The sequence below is a fragment of the Hyperoodon ampullatus genome (genome assembly GCF_949752795.1).
Source record: "Hyperoodon ampullatus genome assembly, chromosome: 4".
Classification (NCBI taxonomy): domain Eukaryota; kingdom Metazoa; phylum Chordata; class Mammalia; order Artiodactyla; family Ziphiidae; genus Hyperoodon; species Hyperoodon ampullatus.
Window position 1 is genome coordinate 50,167,649 of NC_136917.1, and position 21,793 is coordinate 50,189,441.

The window sequence follows — 21,793 nt, forward strand, 5'->3', positions numbered from 1 at the left end:
CCTCATAGCCCTTTGACTTACATGACATTTTATTATTAAACAAGCAGTTGGGTAGCCAGTGAAATAAAATATGCTCTAGCAAGACATTTTTAGAGGACTTTGATCACTCAGATTGTACTAATTACACACAGTAGCAGAGATGTCTGCAGTTGTGTTTGGTTGTTTTCTGTTGGATAATTGTCTTCTTTGGGAATATCCAGCCCACAATCAAAATAGAAGTGAAGATACCATTTGGCTGGCTGATGAAATAGTTTGTCCTATAGATATGTACATTACATAGTCTGTTTTTCTTTTTTTTAAATTAATTAATTAATTTTTGGCTGCGTTGGGTCTTTGTTGCTACGCGCGGGCTTTCTCTAGTTGCGGCGAGCTGGGGCCATTCTTCATTGCGGTGCACAGGCTTCTCATTGTGGTGGCTTCTCTTGTTGCGGAGCGTGGGCTTTAGGTGTGCAGGCTTCAGTAGTTGTGGCACGCGGGCTCAGTAGTTGTGGCTTGTGGCCCCTAGAGTGCAGGCTCAGTAGTTGTGGCACACGGGCTTAGTTGCTCCACGGCATGTGGGATCTTCCCGGACCAGGGCTCGAACCCGTGTCCCCTGCATTGGCAGGCGGATTCTTAACCACTGTGCCACCAGGGAAGTCCCAGCTACATAGTCTTTTTAAAAAATAGCTTCCAAACATGAATTATTGTCATAAAAATGTTTCTTGGGGCTATTTTAATTCGTATGCACACATATATAAGAAAGAGGCATAATGCAAGCATGTGGGCAATGGATTCTAACAGATTCATTCTGTGTATGAACTGATTCTTAGTGAACTTGGAGCCAGCGTCTCTCTCCTTGTCACATCTTTAACCTGATTCTATAACTGTGTTTTCCCCATCTGCCAACATCTCCCTTAGTCTCATAGAAGTTACTTTTGCCACTCTAGGAAACTCACATCAAACATAACAACAGAGAAAGGAAGAAATACCCTAATGAGAAAACATTGGCTGCTTCCCTACTCAAGTCAGGAATAAGATAAGGATGCCTTGTTATCTCTGCTGTTCAACATTGTGTGTACAAAATCCAAATGACAGAAGGAAGAAACATGATAATTTTATCTGATGTTAACCAGTAAAATATGGGAGAATATTCCTTTGGAAGCCTGGCCTCAGCTCAGTCATTCTTCAAGCCAAGTGATACTCCCTACTTGGGAGGCATAGTGTGAACATATAGACTGTGACTACACAGAGTCACGTGGGTGACAGGTGATAGGAATAAGCCATATTGATTTGATTTGGGGTTAAATAGGGATTTGATTCTGGAGTTCTTTGTTCATTGGATAAATGCCAAGGATTTTGCCAGTCTTGTTCACTGCTGTATCCTCTGAGCCTAGTAAAGTACCTGGAACATCATGAGACTTGACAAGGGAGTGAAGGAATGCTTCTGTTCCTTCTTCCCTGGCCTAGCTTCTCTTCTATTTAGCTGTCTCTATGCTGATTAGCTCTGAGGATCCATGGCAGAGTAGGGACTCAGGGTGCTGACAGTAACTTTAGACGGAGATTTTTCTCTATGTGAAATCCACTGAGGATTCCAGTTTTGGCTTCTTGGGTGAATAATTCCTATCCTGCCTATCTCACTACCTCACTGTGAAAATCAAACAAGATAATAGATGTGCAATTGCTTTCCTAACTGAAAAGCTCTGTCCTCATGGGAGAGATAAGTATGTTGTAAGAGCAGACTATTTATGAGTTAGGTAACACAAGCAGAGTTTACATGCAAAGTTTAGCTTTGTGGATGGGTTTCTCTGCTCATGCCAGGCTTCAGTATCTTCCCTGGTTCTCCAAGTTTAGATCTTGCTCAGACTAGGTCACTCACCTGATTCCTAAGAAGGCTGAACATTTCTTCAAGCACTTCCCAAAGAACTTCTTACATATCTATCTTGGCTCTTGGCTGTCATCCTCCATTCTCCACCCTCAATCCCCCGATGAAAAGGTTTTCCATTGACCTGGAGGTCTCTAGACCTGCCCTGTCCAATAGGGTAATCACTAGCCACATTCGAAGAGCTCAGTAGTTACATGTTGTAAGTGGCTACTGGATTAGACAGTACAAATGTAGACTATTTCATTTATCATAAAAAGTTCCAATGGACAAAACAGCTCTAAAGCAATTTGAACCATCTCTCTCGAAGGAAACAATGTATATTTTCCCTCATGCTTATATTAACTCCTGTTATCTACCAGAGCTTAATAATAAATAAACTGATTCTAGTGGATGGGCTATATTAAGTCTTTGACATTTCCATGCATAAGATTAGTATATTCAGATTTATATGTGGAATCAATAAAGAAAAATATGAAGATAGGGAAAAAGTGAAAGTAAGAAAGAGGCAAAGAGAATGAGGTTCCCCAAAAAAACAGTAGAAGGAAAAAAAATTCTTTCAGGTCATTATTGCCTCTTGTTATCAGAATTTATAATTGTCTTCATGTCTTATTTACTTCTTTATTATCTATCTCCCAGTCAGACTGTCAGTCCCTGAGGGCAGATAACATCCATTTTATTCCCAAAAGTTCCCCTAGGGTGTATGTAGCACATTGATCAGTTAATACATTTGCTGAATGAATGAATGGATGCCCTTATCAGACCCTATCTAGACCCTATTGTTCACATGGACAGTGTATACTCAAATAAATTTTCACCACTTAAAAATTTTTTTTTGTTAATTCCTTAACTGGAATAGTTTTTTGTTTGTTTTGTTTTTCCACTGTGTAGACACTTGCCAACTTTCTAATTCACCCCATCAGAATTCCCCATTTAAATAAAGGTTTTCACCTAGTAGATTGGAAGATTACCCATGGATGAGGAAATAATTTAGGTTTGATTTACTTTGGATCCTTAGAGGTTTCTGCTAATGTTGGAAAGCTGTTTGACATTTAAAAGCCATTTTTTGGCCTTTACCTTGAACTTTGGAGGCTACAATTGGATTCAACATTTGCCTCATTGTTTTGAGCCAAAGCAGACTTAATCTGGGTAAACCAAGGCTGGGTGAGCATGACCTTGCCTTCTCTCCCCCAGTCTCCCCCAGGGATGGCTGCATAATTCACAGCCCCAAAGCAAAATGAAAATGTGGGGCCCCTGGTTCAAAGGGCAGGAACACATTTCTGTTAAAAGTATTAAAATGGAAATCCTTTTTCTTTCCTCCTCAGTCTTTCTCTCAACTTGTCATATGTATTTTATTTGCTATTTACCTTTTCTCTAGTAGAAAAACAAAATGCAATGTTAAAGTATTAGCAGAAAATTTACCATCTGTCTTTATATTGTGCACTGACAGTTTTAAATGCAAAAATAAGAGCATTTAACCTGTATGTGGAGTCACCAAAATTATACAGATTACACAAATTGTATTTTGTAGTTCAGACATGCTTATGTATTTTATTTTTACCAGACAGTGCACAAAACTAACACAACTGTTTTTATTTCACTTCTTGATACACACACATTCTACTAACATTCTCCCTTCAGCTTACTGAGGAGTGAAGAAGGACTAAAGAGAAAAGAACCATGATTTGCTCTATCATATCCTTTCTTTCTATGTCAGTATTTTCAACATAAGTGCTTGGCTAATAGAGGAAGGCAATGCATGTGGAAAAGACATGGTAGGTTTCCTTGATGGTTCCTTTTTCTTAGAAAATCACTGCCTCCTTTCTGCATCTGGCAAGTTCTGGTTCAAATGGAAAACATGGGCTCTCAGGGCCACCAGCCGTCTGCTTACTCAGTCATAGATGTGTTGATAGGAAACATGAGTGCAGAATTGTAGTGGACCCATGATCTGTGGGAATTCAGCAAGACTCAGCAAATACAAGGTAAGCATGTTACAGAAGCTGCTGACAGAAAGACGATGGGAGAAGGAAAATGCTTTATATACATTATGTTTTCACGTTGTGTTTGCTTTGAGTCTTAGTAACTCTTTATGTATGGTTGGTCTACCAGAATTCTGTGCTCACAGGGCATCACTAACGTGAGAGGCAGCAAGGAACTATGGTGTACACTCATATTGCACGTGTCATCTCTGCTCACATGCATGCTTCATTGTCCCTCAGAGATCACAAGTTCAAAGATAAAGTTATTGAGAATTCCAAGATGAGGACAAGCAGAACATTACACCAAGCTCTGGGTTCCTGTGCGACTGCTTTGGTCACACAACCATGAAGCTGGCCCTGTCCTCGGTCCTTCCCCAATCCCAACCTGAAGCAGCTCTCACAAAACATTGCTCTTGTTGAGATCACACCAGGAAAACAGTGAGAATAACATCAGAAGAGCTCCACTTGCCTCATCAAATACTCAGGGTTAGAAAAGTTAGTGCTGTTTGCAAAGTGTACTTGCAAAAGTTTGGTAATCAAGTGGCTTAAGCTGCCCTGCAGGATGCCCACTGCTGGACTAAAGTGCTGAGGCCTAAAACATCATCCTTTCCACTGTCTCTGACTCAGAGGAACGTGAACTTTGGTAAGTAAACAAAGGGGCATCGGACCCAATGTAGCATAATGGCTATAGGGGCTGGAGCCTGTGACACCTGGATGTCAGTCCTGTCTGAGATCTGTCATTTACTATCTATATAATCTTCAGCATGTGACCAGACATCTCTAGGCCTCTGTTTCCTCACCTGTAAAATGGGAATAATATTAAAACCCATCTCCTAGGGCTTTTGTTAAGGTTAAATATGATAACGTATGTGCAGAGCTGAGCGCAGCTTCTGTTACACAGAAAGTGCTCCATGCACGGAAGCTGCTGTAACTGTTGTTATTATAATTGTAGATATAACGTTGTTCATATCTTGGTTAAAACAAACAACTTCTCCAGTTATTTTCTCAGCCTCCTGATAAGCATTTCTTAAGAAATGAGTCGATAGAAATCTCTGTGTTCTAAACACTGCTCCTTAAACAAGGAACACAGAGCTCCCTCTGTTAGAAGAAAAGCCAGAAATGAATGAAATTAAATTAATCACACTGTTTATAAATAATTGTTTAAACATGAGACAAAACCTGTTTCCTGGGTACATCATGCCCTGTGCTGAACAGTTGGGACTGTTATTTTGAATATGCCTTCTGGCTTTTAAATTACCTGGAGGCATTTCTTTGATCCAACATAAAACATGCTAACTTGTCGAACAAGTTGGTTACAGTCTGTGTTTATTTGTTTTCCCCCTTTGGCTCTGCAGGTGCTCTTGTTGCTAGGGTTTTAGGGTTCCATGTACCAGCCCTCTGAGATTGGTGCCCACTGTGCATGTCACACTTCAGGGCAAACCCCAAACCACACCCAGCTCCAGTGGTGCTCAAGGTGGTTTATCAGAGGTCAAGAATAGAGGCAGTGTGATGTGGGGCTCTGACCCTTGACCCTGGCTGCACACTAGAGCCACCTGGGAGCTCCTGGGTTCCACATGTAGAAATCCTATTTTAATTGGTCTGGTTGGGGACCAGAAATGCGTATGTTTTAGGAGCTCTAATGTACAGCAGGATTGAGAACCATCAGTGTACTGGAAAGAGCAGGAAGGCTGTCTTCTAATTCCTTACTGATTGCTGTCATTTCTCTCAGCACCAATAAAATGAGAAAGTTCACATAGATAATGCTTCAAGTTTAGGTCTAGCTCCATGTCTTAAACTATTGAGATAGTCTGGATTTAAACTGGTAGTTCTCAATTGGGGACAGTTTTGTTTACCAGGGGACATTTAGCAATGCCTGAAGGCATTTTTGCTTTTCACAACTGGTGGATGCTACTGGCATCCAGTGGACAGAGACCAGAGATGCTACTAAACATTCAAGAATGCATGGGACAACCCTCGCCAGAGAATTGTCTGGTCCCAAATTTCAAAATAAATCTGTGGTTGAAAAGCCCTGCTCTAAACCAATCCTCTGGGATTTTCAACAAAGAACCTCCTTACCTCTGCCAGGGGACGGCAGGAGAGGTCTTTGAACAATGCCAGGAGTTGTGTGTGCTTTCCTCTGCCTACTACAGCACAGCCTCTGCGTCCTTTGGCTCCTCTTAACCCACATCCACTCCCAAGACAAGACAAGGGGGAAAAAAACCCTGTAAAAGGGGATTATTTCTGAGAGGAAGGGCCCTGAATGTCCGTGGTTAGAGTGCCAGTAGTAACCTTGCAGATAAGCCCTTTCTCCGAGGCAGGCTCTGTGAGCTTGTTCCCTTACAGCATGCACCTGTGCCAGAGACACAGTCCTGCCAATTTAGTCGGAGCAGCTGTTCAGGAAGGAATTGCCTCCAAAGCACACTTAAGAGACCTACTAGGAAACCATATCCCTGTGTAAATGTGTGCTTAGTCCACACTGTAATGATACCTGACCCTGGCCCATAGAAATGGTAAAGCTCCTTCTTATTCTGGGTGTCGACAAATTAGAGTGTCTCCAGGAGAGGATAAACATCATGATTTTCTTTGCTGAATTCATGACATGTGAAGAACAATGTAAGGAATGGGGGATGATGAGTTTAGGACTCAAAGAAGATTCAGGTCATGAGCGTTGTTTTTAATATCTCTGAAGGCTGTTTTGGGAAAGAGGGATCCGATTTGTTCTGCATGGTCTCAAGGGAAAGAGGTAGGTGCAAAGGACTGAAGTTTTAAGAATGCATGTTCCAGCACAAAATGGAACGGATCCTCTTACTAAGATGTTCCTAATAAAGTAGAAGGAGAAAACTGGATGCTCACCAGTCACTTAGAAGTGTTGATGGACCATCAGTCACTGGAAGCATTGACTGATCATTTGTCAACATGGCCAAGGAAGGGGTGGGAGGTCAAAGGAGATATTCTCAGACCCTTTCTTTGTGATTGTGTGAGTTACAGAACCACGCAAGTCCTCCCACAGTGCAGTTAAATACAAGAGAGAGCAAAACCTCCTTTAGCCAGTGTAGCACTTTGTTTGGTTGAAGCTGGAGACCTTCTGGAAAGGTTACCAGTGGGAAGAGATGTGCCAGAGGTGATATTGTCAATTGCGGGGACCATTCTCTTTTCCTTTATGATTCTTCTAGCAATCTGGCTAGTAGGAAATTTAGACACATCTAAGGGAGGAATCCATTCCTGGGTTCTATAGATGCCTGCTTAGTGGTTAAGCAGTTGATTTTATTCCTGAGATCCTGTTTGAGAAAAATGTTGTCATATCCACCTATCCAGATAAATTTCTGTTCTTTGAGGCTTTAATATGAAAGGAATTGCTGTTTAAAGATTTGTAAGGAGAAGGACTGAGATTAAAGAAAGATCCCCTCAACCTGGTTTTCATGTTCTTCCTTTTTCACATGGGAACAGTTAAGACCTGGACTTCTCTGGTCTTAAGGTAGTAAGGCAGGGTCCCAATCTAGAGGAAATCAGAGTACTGATGAAGCAGCTTAGTGTTATGGCTAAAAGCATAGGACTTGGCATTTGATGGACCTGAGCCTGAACTCAGGTCCTGCCACTTTGAACCTGCGTGATCCTGGGCAAGTTACTTGACCTCTTGCTGCCTTGGTTTCTTCCTGTGCAAAAGTGGAAGTAAAGGTGGTTCTTGCCTCATAACACTGTTACGAGGCTGGTGTGAGATACTGTACATATAGAGCCTGGGATAAGGAACTTATTGATATATGTGTTCTCCTTATCATAATCATCATCTTAGGCAAAAAAGCAGGAACACTAGGTTGGGAAGACAAGGCTTCTTTTTCTGGAACACTGGTTCATTGTCAGAACTGGGTCTGAGGGGAAATGGTTTGGGGTCAAAACCACCCTAATATCCTCCTCATAAGGTACAGGATAGTTCCTGAGCAATACGTTCAGAAGGAGAAGGAAAATTACTTCAACTTCAAGGATAGGGGAACTGTGGGGAAGGGAGTGAGCCAGAAAGTTCTAGCTTCTGTGCTCCAAGAAATGCTGTGAAATCATCTCCAACCCTTGAGCAAGGAAACCTGGTGGATGGCTTCTGGTTATATAAACAAATATCTGAGTGTGCTCTGGGTTATATTCAACCAAAGAGCCAAGAACCTGCTTTTTACAAAGTGATTTCTGAATTATTTTCTCATTCTCATTTTTTACAAGATTCTTGGAAACGTTTCACAGTTAGAATTGTCCTTGGAGAGCTTTTTGTTCTCTAAGAAATGGATGAATCTATATTTTGGTAAACCTGACAAACAAATATATTTGGTGCCTACTCATGTTCCTTTTATTCTTTTCAAACTTTTATTTCCTTTGCTGGCTGGTATAATGGAATTTTTCTTCTATTTGTGAATTTTCATTGCCTGCTTAGAGTTTCTGACTTTGGGAAAGGAGTGTGTGTGTGTGTGTGTGTGTGTGCTTGTCATTATAATAACTAGTTGCCTACGAATAACTTGGTTTCTTGGTCCAGACGTCACCATCTTTATTATTGTCATCTTAATATCTACCATTTACTGAACACTGGTTTTATATGCCGGCCGTTGCGCTAAGTGCATTACATGTGTCATCTCATGGAATCCTTAATATAATCCATGGAGCAGGTATTAAAATCCCCATTTTACTGATGGGGAAATTGCGACTCAGAGAGATTAAATAACTTGGCTACTGTCCTATAGCTGGTGAGTGGTGGGCCAGGATTCTAACACATGTTCACCTAATTTCAGAGCCCTTGCTGTTAACCACTAAGCTATAGGCTCCTTGCTAGTTAATTAAAAACTCTTGAAATAATGCGGAACTTTTGATTCTTAGACATGGAAAGGGCTTCAGAAGTGATCTGGTCAAATATCCCAACCAATGCAGTGATCTCTTCTACAACTTATCTAGTAGGTAGTTGTCTGTCTCTCCTCCCAATGAGGGGTAACTTATTATTATTATCCAAGGCAAGACACTGGCTGGGTTGCAAATGATAATTTTTTTGCCTCTGGTTTTCTTTTGGGACTATGTGTATAATATAACTATAGAGAGAGAAGCTATTTCATGTGTATCGTTTAAGAGGATGTTAAGGCCATTCAGACATGTGGGATTTTAAACTGTAAATGCCAGCTGGATTGAGCTGTAATAGAATAGCCTTGAGCAATATAGTGTGACTTGCAGGGCAGGTAGTGAAGGGCATATAAAGCCCTTCTTGCCTGACCCAGTCTGGTTTTCCAACTCATTTCCCTCAACTCTCCCCCGACCTAACTCCCTGTGCAATAAGCGTGCAAGATTGATCAGTTTTCCTTAGATAAATAGTGAATTCTCCAGCCTCTGGATTACTTCTGCTGTCTCAAATGCTCTTTCTCACTTTCCTGCCTGGCACAAGCCTACTCATTCCTTGAGGCACAGTTCCAATATGAGCTCTCTCAACTTTCCTGATCCCTACCCCCTGAATATTGGAGCTAACCACTTCCTCCTCTGGGCTCTCACACCTGCTTCTCTTTTTTCTTGGAGGCTCAGCTCATCCTGTGGGATCTTAAGTAATTTTATGCACTTCAAACACCCTCTGCTCACCTGGACAGCTTCTCCAGAGCAGGACATTTCCTACCTGCAGTGTCTTAAGAGTCAAGGGTGCCTGTTCAGTGAAGGTGCACATTTAGTGAAGCTGGTACAATAAGACTCTTGAGTTGGATTTGCCTGGTTCAGCTGGTGGCTCCACCTCTCCCTAGATGATTTGACTTGGGCAAGTTACTACGCCTCATTCCACACAACTTGAGCCTGTAAATAATAAAACCTATGTGATAGGATTGTTGTGAAAATTATATGAGATAATCCATGATTAGTTTAGCACAATCACTGACACATAATAAATGCTCAATTAATATTGGCTGATATTATCACAGATCCATACTTTTAAGGCATTTTCTCCTACATATTTTTAGGTTCTGTCATATCAAAATAGTTCAGCAGAAGAAGCAGGCAGACGGTCTGATCCCCCAGACTCAAAGTTCCAGTCTTTTATTTGTCCTTTAGGAACTGTGGTAAACAGTGGAAAAAAGCCTCACAAGGAAATTGGTTTGACCTTAATTACATGTGCACATTGAGAAATAGAGGTGCATTCGGATTAGAATAAGCCATGCGTACTGACTTGATCTTGCGCTTCAGCATGTTGAAACATGGACATATCTGAGGCTGGTGGTGGAATTAAAGAACCCCTGAGAATATGTTTTGTCCAGAGCTACAAGGTTAGGCATTCCAAACTGTGCAAATTTAGCTATCTGGGGTTCTTTCTGCAAGCAGCACAAAATAATAGAAAGATCCCAGAGTTCCCACCCTGAGGATGCATTGCTTTATGTCCTTGCCAAGACACTGTGCTCCCTGCAATTAAGTTTTCTCATCTGATAGGATTTTTTTGTCATTTGCCTGCTATTTTCACAATTTTTACCCATATCAACATTCTGCCCATGCTATTATTTATTTACTATTTATCTTTAAATACATTTTTAATTTAAATAAATCTGTTTGTAAATGAAACTCTCTATTATGACCTTAAGTGAAAAATCATATAGAGAAGATGATTTTAAAATTAAATACAATGAAAACAAAACAAATTATTATTATTTGCATAACTTTTTTACTATTAAAATTTAATAATATTGTTTGCCAAAGTCTCTGAGTCAAAGGCCTGCTCTCCATTTTATTAGGTAGTAGAGAATTGTTAAAGTCAGAGTGGGGCCAAACTGAGTACGTCTCTTTGAAATGAGCAGAATGAGTGAAAGAAGTATTGGATCTCCTTACTGTGATTCAGATTGTTTAACGTTGTGCCTCTTTGTTTGGCATATCACCTGTGGAAAACATCCCATGTTTGAGAAATACTGGATCTTCCAGAGTCAGTATTCTGTTCTGGTTGATAGTGATCTAAACACAAATGAAGAAACTGGCCTAGGCCATCACCTTTTGAGCCATTGAATTTACTGATAAATTAGTACAAGTTTGTGTGCTTACTGTTTATAAACAGTTCAATTAGTTTTTATCAGCTAATTGTAACCAAGCATTCTGTTTTTTTCATCACATGAAAAACACCTTAAAAAATATTGCTTTGTGCATCTCTTTACGTTTTTTGCCACCTCGTTTTCATGATTCATCACCAAGTCTGTTCTCATTTCATCATCAGTGTCATAAAAGCCAACAAATACCCCTTGTCCACTTTGCTAAAATGGACTCTTTGCATGCATGTCAATGCTTCCTTTCTGATCCCTTGTGCAGAATCGCTGAATGTCTCATACTGCTAGCTCTGGCCCTTCCCACTCACTTGTCCTTTCTCTTACTGCCCCCTGTGTCCAGTGCTAAACTGTGCCTCAGGTGTGAGTAGAATAACTGGACATTCACCTCCTCAGGGAATCTTATACTCCCATGTGCCTAAGAATTATGTGAGAGCACTTTTTAAAAATGCAGATTTCTGCCCTCCCCACTCCCACCCTCTTGTCAGAGGTCTGATGTGGATCCTGGGAATCTGTATTTGCCATAAGTACCCAAGATAATTCTGATGCACATAGTCTCTGAAAAATTTTTTGAAAGATGACTTAGCTAGTGATCTCTCTCATCTTTTCCTCTTTTTCCTCCTCCTCCTCCTCCTCCCCCTCCCTCTTCTTCTGGAACAAAGGGAATTGTAACTCTATTTCATCAACCGTTAACATTAAACTTCATCACAAAACTCTTCCCACTGTACAAATGACTTCCATGTTTCCCAATGGACAGAATTCCTGATCTGGGAGGCAGAACACCTGATTTATAGCACTAGATCCACTGTTACCTAGCAATCAATCCATGCCCCTACATTGTACCTAGTTTCCTTCCTTACAGGTTTGTGTTGAAGATTAAATGTGGAAAATGATACAAAAATACTTCATAAATTGTAGAGGATTTTACTAAAACTATTGAAACAAGAAGCTGCATCTTAAGTCTGTTAAAATATCAGAGATTCTTTTTTAATGATGTTTTGCATCAGAAATTTTGAGCGGCTCTGCCAGTGTTTCTGATCAAGCATATGTTTAAGGAAGGACAGTTGTGGTCTCACTGCATTTTAAGTTGTGGCATCTCAGGCCCTCCCTATCCTATCCTAACGAGATATATTTAACAGCTTTGCAGTGTAACTTCACAGATTCAGAAATTGAGGTCTTTCAGATTCTTTAATACAAATCCAAAAATTATCCTCCCTGTTTCCAGTGAAACCTCTTCCCTCCACACAGAATATAAAGTATCAGATACTAACAATAGAATATTAAAGCCAAATTTGAAGCAATTACCCACAGCTTTGGAGAACAGTCCCACACACAGCTGGTACCCAATAAGAAGGTTTGTATTTGTCACCCACCATCTCTGCTCCTCATAGAACCAGAATGTCAGAGCTGCAAGGGATCTTATAGATAATCCTCCTTGTTTAAAGAACGGGGGAAATGAGGCACAGGAAAGGGACTGAGTCCTCAGAGGCATGCCTGGATGGAGGCTAAAAAGGCATTGGAATCCAAGTTCCTGTCTTCTGGTTTATTGTTCACATTGCTGAGTTAGTAGGGTGGCCTTGCGGTTGAAAGTGAAAGGGACTCACTGAGTGTTAAAGCCATGCCTCCTGAGTGTGATTCATTGTATGGGTTGAGGTCTCTTGGGGTGCAGCATATTGCACCATGACTTTTTATCCTGAATGAAGACCTAAAAGGCAGATGATATTAAACTGTTAACTGTGAACAATTAGATTAGTACAGGAGTGTAAACTGAGACTGACACAGGCCAACCAGGATACAAGATCACCCTAGCATTATTCTCAAGTCTCCTTTTTCCCTACTTAAAGGGAGTTGGTTGTGAGTCCTCCATGGAGTTAAGAGGCTGGGCCATTTTCCTTTATTCATGACTTCTGTCCTTGGCAAGGGCTATATTGATGTTGTCTGAGTAAAAAGAGTGGTACCAGGCACCCAATAGCAATTCTGCAGAAATCTCAGTCTTTATTTGAATATTTGGAAGGATTATATGAGAGAACCAATATAACATTTTGGAAACACTTTTCAAAGAGCCTCCTCCTTGATCCCCAGCTGCTCTGGAGCCTTCCACTTACCTAACTCAATGCTTCACTTTAGCCCAGGTCTTCCTGCTTTGTCTTCCATCCTCTCTCCTCATTCTTCATTATGTTTATTCACTTAGTCCCTTCCTCTGCTCTTGCTACATTCCTCCTGACTCTGCAGGTTCTTTTTCCTTTTCCACCTGGTCTCCCTGGTTCTGAATCACAGAAAATATATACACCTCTTGGCAAAGATGTTCCTTTAGTGGGTAAGAGGGGTTAGCAGGAAAGAGTCCCACGTTAACGTCCCAGTTACATTGTGTTTCAGTAAGAGGAGGAGACACATCATACTGTAGGCTTCCTATGGGAAAAATAGATATAATATACACCCATGTACATATTCCTTTTACCCTGAGTCCATCGTAGTGGGACAAGAAGATGCTAGAGGCAGCAGAACCTGAACACTGGACTTAGTGGTGGTTCTCTCAAGATGATGAATGACAGTGTATCAGGACAATTCAGAGCCCAGACTTTGGAATCAAAAATGACTGGAATGTAAGTCTGATTCTGCCATTTATTAACTGAGTAAATTTGGGCAAATTATTTAAACTGAAACTCAGTTTCCTTGTCTGTTAAATGGGTTTAAAATACATGAATTAATGCACATAACACACTTAACCCAGTGCCTTGCACACAGGTGCTGCCCTAATGAGTGGTGGTTTTTATTGTTGCTAATAATGATAGTAATAAGTATGATACAAAGGGAATTTGGCCAGTGAGAAATGAGAAACCCTTCCTTTCTCCCTCCCTCCCTCCCTCCCTCTCTTCCTTCCTCCCTTCCTTCCTTCCTTCCTTCTCTCCTTCCTTTCCTCCTTCCTATTCATTCATTCTTTTAATAGATATGTTCAGTGAATAAAACAGATTAAAATGTGGGGCATATGTAAAGACATTAGGCCACATCTTGAGTTTTCTAGAGAGCTTATACTTGAAGAATGCCATGTGGAAAATCTGGCAGAAGGAATGTATAACCAAAGATGAATCAAAAGGTATGTTTAGAGCAAGTAGAAAACCCAGAAATAGCTCTCGTTATTTAGGGATGAAATCTTGAATATTCTGCTTTAGTAAGAATAATCTTGCAACTGGAAAGAAGAAAACATCACAGGGAAAAAGTTGCTGCCTGGGATTGACGGAAAACTTTTAACTGTCTCTGAGCCAAGATGTATTATTTCTCACGGGATTAAAGGAACTGGTTGATAAGACCTCGGACTGGAGCTCTTTTGTGGACTCAGGATATGATGGCAGCCTGGAGACCAGTAAATATTGTCCCAGTTCTTAAAGAAAGATTAAAGCTAGACTGCAGAAACTATAGACTCATAGCTTGAAATAGACCTTATCAAAATTCAAAGACAGTCATTATACAAATGATTTGTATGCAAGAGTCAGTGTTGTTTCATTAAAAAATAATTCATGCCAACTAATTTCATTATCTACTAGGACAGATTTACTGCTTGACAGAGACATTTCAGCAAGGCGTTACACAAAACCTTCCATGGGTGGGTCCATTCTCAGGCACACGGATTGTTACCTGTCTGCTGGGAAGGCAATCTGTGGTGGGGTACCACAATTCTCTGGTTTAGCCCTGTTCAATCAGTAGTTTTTTCTCTTGACTGAAGATTGAAGATCTAAGAAGCAGATGATACTAAACTGAAAAATCTAGGTAGCAATAGATTATCTGATCTTCCTATGTGTTGGTAAAATCCTTAAAGTCTAGCTTGAGTCAGTGCTAAATAATCCTATCTTGAATGTTGAAATTGTTATGATTTAGAATGTTCTCAATTGACTAAAATGATACCAAATCAATAAAATGAAATGAAACTGAGACACATGTCCTATATTTTGGCTAAATGAATGAATGAGTGAATAAATAAATAAATAAATAAATAAATAAATAAAAATAAACTGCACCAATGTAATAAAGAACCACAAGAATTGACAGCTGTTTGTATCAAAAAGATAAAAGTTGGCAATGACTTTAACATATAAGCCAATAGCATATAACCATTGTCAGAAATGAACTTAATGTTGACTGCATTCATAGAAGTAAACTAAATTGATGATGAAAAGTATGTGACATAAATCAGGCTCACTGTGTAAATTTGGGCTCTTTCCTGGTACTATATTTCAAGAGAGATAATTCTAATAAGGATTGTGTTTAGAGGACAGTGCCCATTATGGGCAATAATCTGGAAACCATAATATATAATGAACTATTAAAGAAAATGGAAATGTGTAGCCTGGAGAAGAGAAAACTTGGAGGATATAATTAGTGGAGGAAAGAATTTTGAGTGGGCCTGGAGGGCATAGTAGTTCCACAGGGTAGAAGCTGTAGGAAGGCTGATTTTGGCAGAACATTAATAAGCTCTTGCCAATAACTAAAGTTGCTCAAAAATAATATGGCCTGGCCGGTCAGTGGAGATTCCTAAGCAGGAGCTAAACAACTACCCATTTGCATGGCACAAGGGGCTTTCCTGCAGTGGGTGGGCTCTTTCACCAGCCTATCTGTCCATTCCAACTCTGAGGTTCTGTGATCTTCTCCCCTCTCTAGGGATGCAGTGGAGTGTGGTGGCCAATGGGAGAGTCAGTCCCACCCCCCAACAACTTCTCCTTTGGTGACTGCTCAGCCCAGTGACACTTAGGCCCCTGGGGCAGTGACCCTGAAGACAGCCATCCCTCCAAGAGCAGGTCCTAAGCTGCTGCCTGTGCCTGACTGCACCCGGTATTCTCTTCACCCAGCGTTCCATCCATTGGTGCAGGCACCCCATGCCCATCGGGCTTTTCCTCCAGGATTCCAGCAGGTGGCAGGGGACAGGAGGGCTCCCTTGTTTACCGGGGGTTCTCCTCCAGAGATCCTCCTTGAAGGGATCTTTTTATTTCCTAGCACTCCCTCCTCCCGGCTTCATAGTCACCCTGGCTTCATAGTCTCTGTTGTCCCCCATATATCCCCTTACTGTGCCTGGTTTGTCTCACTCATGTTTCAAACACAATCACTCACTGTGTCCTATCTCAGTCATAGATGTCCGCAAATATTCCTTCTTTGCTGTGCCTGCTCACATACACTGTCAAAACACATCCTCCCTGCACCTGCCTTGATCAGAGTTGTGTTCCAAAAGCATGCGTCTCTTGCTTGTTTGTGTCTGTCACAGCCATGTTCAAACTACTCACCAGCTCATCTCTGTCCTGCTCTGTGCCAGACACTAATACACTTTCCTCCCAGAATGTGGGTCCAAATGTGCATCCTCCTGGCCAGCCCCCCATATCAGTCACAGACTTCCACTTGCTTTACCTTATGTCCATGTCAGTCCTTCTCTTCAGGACATGCTCCATTTATTCATCATGGAAGAAACAGGGCAAAGATCCTTCAGAGGAAAACAGTCTCTGCAGCAACCTCGGAGGGAAGCTGAAGACAGACAACTCCCTGCCAGTGCCATGGCCTCAGGCCCTCCTGCTGTGAAATGCTCGCTTTCCTGGAACAAATCCTCTCCTAAAGCACCTTGGGCAGGGCTGGCGACATCATAGTGTTTATTGAAAGACTTTGGAATCTTTCCCACGAGCTTGTAGCAAAGCCCATGGTACCAGTTTATAACCCTTGAATCTGGCCTTGCTGCTCCCAAAGGAGAGAACAATTGGAGGTGCACACTGCCGAGACTTGTCACTCACTGCAGTTTCCCCAGGTGGAGGAGGCAGAACCAAGCAGCGCTTGGGGTGGAAAACAGTGCTTGACTTCAAGTCAGAGGACCCGAATTCCAGCCCTGGCTCCACTCCTAACATGTGGGAGATCGTGACCTATGCCCTTGCATCCCTGGACCTCACTTTCTGCATCTGTCAACTGAAGTTTGGACCAGAGGATCTCTAAGATTCCATTCTGTTTCTATGACAACATGATGCTGCTATAGCCATCAGCTACCTCAGAAAGGTGTGGCCTGCCTGCCTTTTGACTTTGTTTCAGAGGAACTAGCCACCTCATTTGGGCCTTCTACACCCTTGACCTCGCCAGCCTTGCCCTTCAGATAAACCTGGATGTCTTTCATTCAAAGCTAAGTTCATGGCTCTTGCCTACTGCCCCAGAGTGAAGGTCCCAGGGAGGTAAACGCCACCATATCCCAGAGCCGAGTGAGGTTTCAACTTTGGTCTTGGCTGTGATTTGATAGCATCTCAGGACTTCATCATACTGTCCTTGTTCCTGCTGCTTAAGAAGTCAGGTGTCATTTCCATTGACGTTTACTTTATGGAATTGTTATGGAATTGCACCAGGCTGGAAAGAGACTTGGAATGAGGAAGAGAAGATTGCCCCAAACCATCCAAATACAAAAAAAAAAAAAAAAAAAATTATGTGCCCTGCAGAGGCTTACAATTTTGTTGTGGAGGAAGTCATTCCTTAGGGAAGGGGAAAAGACTCTAATGAGAAATATGACTCGGAACTCCCAAATGCTGTTCAGAAAGACTGCGCCACGCTGAAATGCTCCTGGTGTAGGCTGGGGCTCTCACTGATCAGTGGAGCAGATTCATCTGGGGACCTATTCTCGTCATATATGAAGAAAGTTCATTTAAGTCCTTACTTGCACATTGACTCTGGATGGACCAATCCCCTGTGCTTTTTTAAGTCACTGTTCCTCTGCCGTTAATGAGATTGGGGCATAGGAGGCAACCACCTTTTTGAGGATGATCCTTCTCTAATACAAAGGAGGGAGCAGCAAGGTATTGAGCCCCAAGGCCCTGAACCTGGCAGTGAGACTCACACTGTCTGACTGCTGCACACGCTGTTCACAACCTCTGTGAGCACACAGTAAGGATGGGTGCAGCAGAGAAGCAGCATGGGCACTAAATCAATTGCTGACTTACTGTGTGACCCTGAACTAATAACTGGGCCTCTCTGGCCTCAGAAACAATCTCTCCTGCCTACTTCACGAAGTTGCTGTGGAGAAAAATAAGATAATTTTTGTGAAGATGTTCTGTAAATCATAAAATGACATTCTGTTTATTATGACTTTGGGTTACTCTGGATGCTCCTGGGCGCTCAAGGACTAAGAATTTCTTCACCAAGAGGTGGACCAATTTAGAGAGCTTTCTATGTTGAAAAATAATACCAAGGGATCATCTTTTTGGGGTCCATTCTTCCAAATTCCCCCCTCTGTATTTAGTTATTCTAGGTTACCCAAAATACAGAAACATTGAAAATGTATACATCACAAACACTCTTATTTGAGGGGATTTTGTTGTTCTCAAAGTAAAGAGGTGGATGGAGAGAGATGGGGACTACAGACTAACTTTGGTGAGAATGAGTCTAATTTTTCATGTAACTTCAGAGTCACAGGGAATGAATTCAAATGCTTTTTGCCATTAAAACATTTATTTAGAGGAAAAAGACTTGGGTCATCGAAATTATCCCCACCCTGTAAATTTCTCTCTCTCTCTCTCTGTCTCTCTCTCTCTCATCCCCTGTGAAAAGAACCCTCCAACATAAATCAGATCATGAATGACCAGCTAACAAGAATGTTACATAAAGAGTCTACTAAGATACTGAACCAGATAATTTTGAGATTTTTTCCTAATCTGATAGTCTATGTAAATTATTGTTAATTATCGTTTAGTGTTATTTAGCTAACACCTTAATTTTGTTTACAGTTTTAATAAAGCAGAATTACAAGTGGGGCCACTCATACAGTTTCTAGCAAACTGAGTCCCTTTGTGTAAACATATAAAGTACATGTGTGCCCATTATACAGAACATGGAACTTAATTATATAACTCAAAGGCTTATAAGTTTTAATGATGGCTGTATTTTTGGTTTTATGAAATTGTTAGTTATGCTTCTGATTTATTTGAAGCTAAAGTTCTGAAGTACTAGGACCCCTGATTCTAATTTGTTTCTATGGAAAGCACCCTTGGCTTTACAATAATCCACTTTTTGATGCAGTTCCCCAGAATGTGTTCTAGGAAAAACAGGAGCCCACAAAGACTTGTTTTTTTCATTGATAAAGTCTTTCTATTTATTGATAAACGTTAATAAATTATACATGTTTATATTTGTGCATTCTGTACATGCTTAAGAAATTATATATGGAGGGAAATATAAAGTCTTAAAACTATTAAGGGAATTTTGAATACACAATAAAATGCCAAAGTCAATTCCATGCCTCAGTTCTGTGCAGCTTCTCTGTAATCTCTGTAGCCCAACTCATTCCTCAGAAGCTTTGGGCGTTTGAAGCTGGAGAATTTTTCGTCTCCAGTATCAGGTTCTCCTCAAGGTAAAGACAGAAGTCCAGGACTCCTAGATAATGTAATTCTACCTGTCTGGCTTTCTGCCACCTTTGTCAGCCTCAAGTGCTAAGACAGATCTCTCTTACATGGGTCATCCCAAGAGCAGGTGATGGGGTAGGATTCAACCCAGCCACACTCAGGGCATATGCCATAGGAGCCATTCAAGTCAGCTTGACAGTTGTACTCTATATTCAGAGGTCTTGAATTGAGGTTATTAAGCATGTGCCTCCTTTTTCTGGTGTCATGAACAACCTAGGATTTGGAGTCCAGCTCCCTTGCCATGGAGCTCCTGGGATTTTAGGCCTAGAGTACATGTCAATGAAATCCAGGTCCCAAGTCTTCTGAGTATGGGGCAATGGAAAGACCTCCATCAGCAGTCAGGGGCAGGGTACTCACCCCAGTTCTTCTGTTCAGTCCTTGGGGCCACCATCATCTCACATATGAAATGCAGAGAGTGGACAAGAATTAGGTTTCAAATCAAAATACTTTCTTCATACACAAATTTACCTGGGACTCCATTGCAATAGGTCAGAGTAGGATGGGGAACAGGTAGATCTGGGTCCCTCATCTCTACTCATTATAAGCCATCCAAAAACCCTAGGCAGCTGACCAGGCACTCTCCACTGAAAGTCTGTGATGGTGCTTGGCTTTCCCTCCTTCTTAATTATTCTAAAGCATTCATAAGACTTCTGTGAGCTATTTGTCCTGATGACTTCCCTCGAGATCACACCTGTCCACTTATTTACGGAACCTCTTCCTGCATACAGAAAATACCTCATCTCCTGAAACATCCATCTAGAATGACAACCTGAGCCTTCACCTCCTGTGAAGCATCTGCTGTGTCAAGGCAGAGAACTAGACCTCAGAAACTCGACTAGCCTAGCCTTGGATGACTACACCGTTTTTTGTTTTCCTTCCAAATTGTCTTTCTTCACTTTGTAGCAGCCATTCTCTGGACCCATGCAAGGGGGAGGAATGAACATTGATTTAGTACTCACCATGTGCTAGGTGATTTCTGTGTGCTACATAGTTTAATTCTGTCAATGTTCAGAGAAACATTTTTTAAACACCTACTGTGTGCCAGGGCCTGTTGCCAGAGGTCCGTTAATAAATAAACTGATAAGATCTCTGCTCCCTCATTGGGAGCCAGAAAATAAACAAGGAGATATATATATGAATTAGACAAGTTTAGATACACACAAGTGCTATAAAGAACAAAAAAAATTGAGATGAGGCAGGGGTGTGGACGTTACTTGAGGCAGTCAGAAAAACTTCAAGGCGGTCAGCCCCTGTGACGGGGGACAAGAATGTTGAAGAGGAGTCAGTCATGTGTTAATCTGGGGGAATATTACGTCAGGCAAAGGGAACAGCAGATGCAAAGAATATGAGGCAGAAATGAGCTTGGCATGTGTGCATGGTACTCAGTGAATGTGGGGAAAGTGGTAGGAGATGGGATCAGAGAAGTACATAAAAACTGACAATATTGTGGTAGCTTTAATTACCATTCATCAGTTCCTTACTATGGGCCAGGCTTGATGGGAAGCATTTTAAATGAAACCCTGCAAGGTAAGTATCATTTTCCCATCACATGGAAGTTAACCTGGAATTTCCCCAAGAACAGAGATTACTTGGAGCCAGAAATGGGGAAATGGAACCCAGGCCCTGCCAAGTCCAGCCTTTCTCCCCAGAAAGGCTGAGGGGACTTGATCCACCTGAGGCCTGTTCCTTTTAGTACCAAGAACCATCCTTGAAACAGATGAATTCTCTCCTTGTCTTTTTCCTTTTGCTTCCCTTCTTTCTCCGTGGAGTATTGGCTATCTGTAAACAAATGAAGATGCATTTATACAGTGATTCTTCATTGATTTTACATATGCTAATTCCAGTAGCACCTAATTGGGAGTAAAAACCAGTTCTTGAGTAGTCAGAAAGTGATCTCCTATAAAACTATTCATTTCATCAGAAATTAGAGGAAGTTCAATCTGGTTATATAATCAGTAGATTTTCCTCGTGCACTTTTTTATCTCCATCCTTCTACAGCTGATGCTATCTTCATCTGGACTGGGGAGTTAGGCTGTAAAACACAATTTTGAGCATGACATTTCCTGGATCAAAACCTCCAAAGGACTCCTTATTGCCAACCAGATCCGGGCTGTCCATAGTTTTCTAAGTCTACTGTTTAGAGTTTTGCCTCTGGTTATTCCTCTTTATCCCTACAAAGCAGGCAGTCTGCTCCGCGTTCCCCTCGCTTGCTCTTTGCATTTTCACCTTCAGTTTATTGGTCCTTCTATTCTTTCCTTTGGGCGTACGTCTCCCAGCATCTCTTACGCGGTCTATCTCAAATGCCACCTTCTACTTGAAGTCTTTTCCACCCTCCAAGACAGCATGAAGTTTTTTTTTTATCTATTCCAATCCCCAAAGTACTTTGTTTTCTGCTATGACATTTTCATATGCTTTTCAGTGTGGTTCATTAATGATGCCTATTCTGAACTTCCCTCCTGGATCCTGGATTTTGAGCTCCTGGAGAACAGGAGCCAATTCTTACCGATCATCTTTTTTTCCCCTTTTTCTTGT

At 41.4% G+C, this 21,793-nt stretch overlaps 1 protein-coding gene across 1 annotated transcript in view; it reads left to right on the top strand.

The window, feature by feature from the left end:
• The window catches only part of HTR4 (5-hydroxytryptamine receptor 4), a gene marked incomplete at both ends in the record, with an annotated part of 133,790 nt that extends 118,190 nt beyond the window's left edge, over window positions 1-15,600 (top strand). Inside the window, one exon of the mRNA XM_079703275.1 lies at window positions 15,510-15,600. Coding sequence (XP_079559401.1) covers window positions 15,510-15,600 — 91 coding nt within the window. The remainder of the gene's footprint in view (window positions 1-15,509) is intronic.
• Between the last annotated feature and the right edge of the window lie 6,193 nt (window positions 15,601-21,793).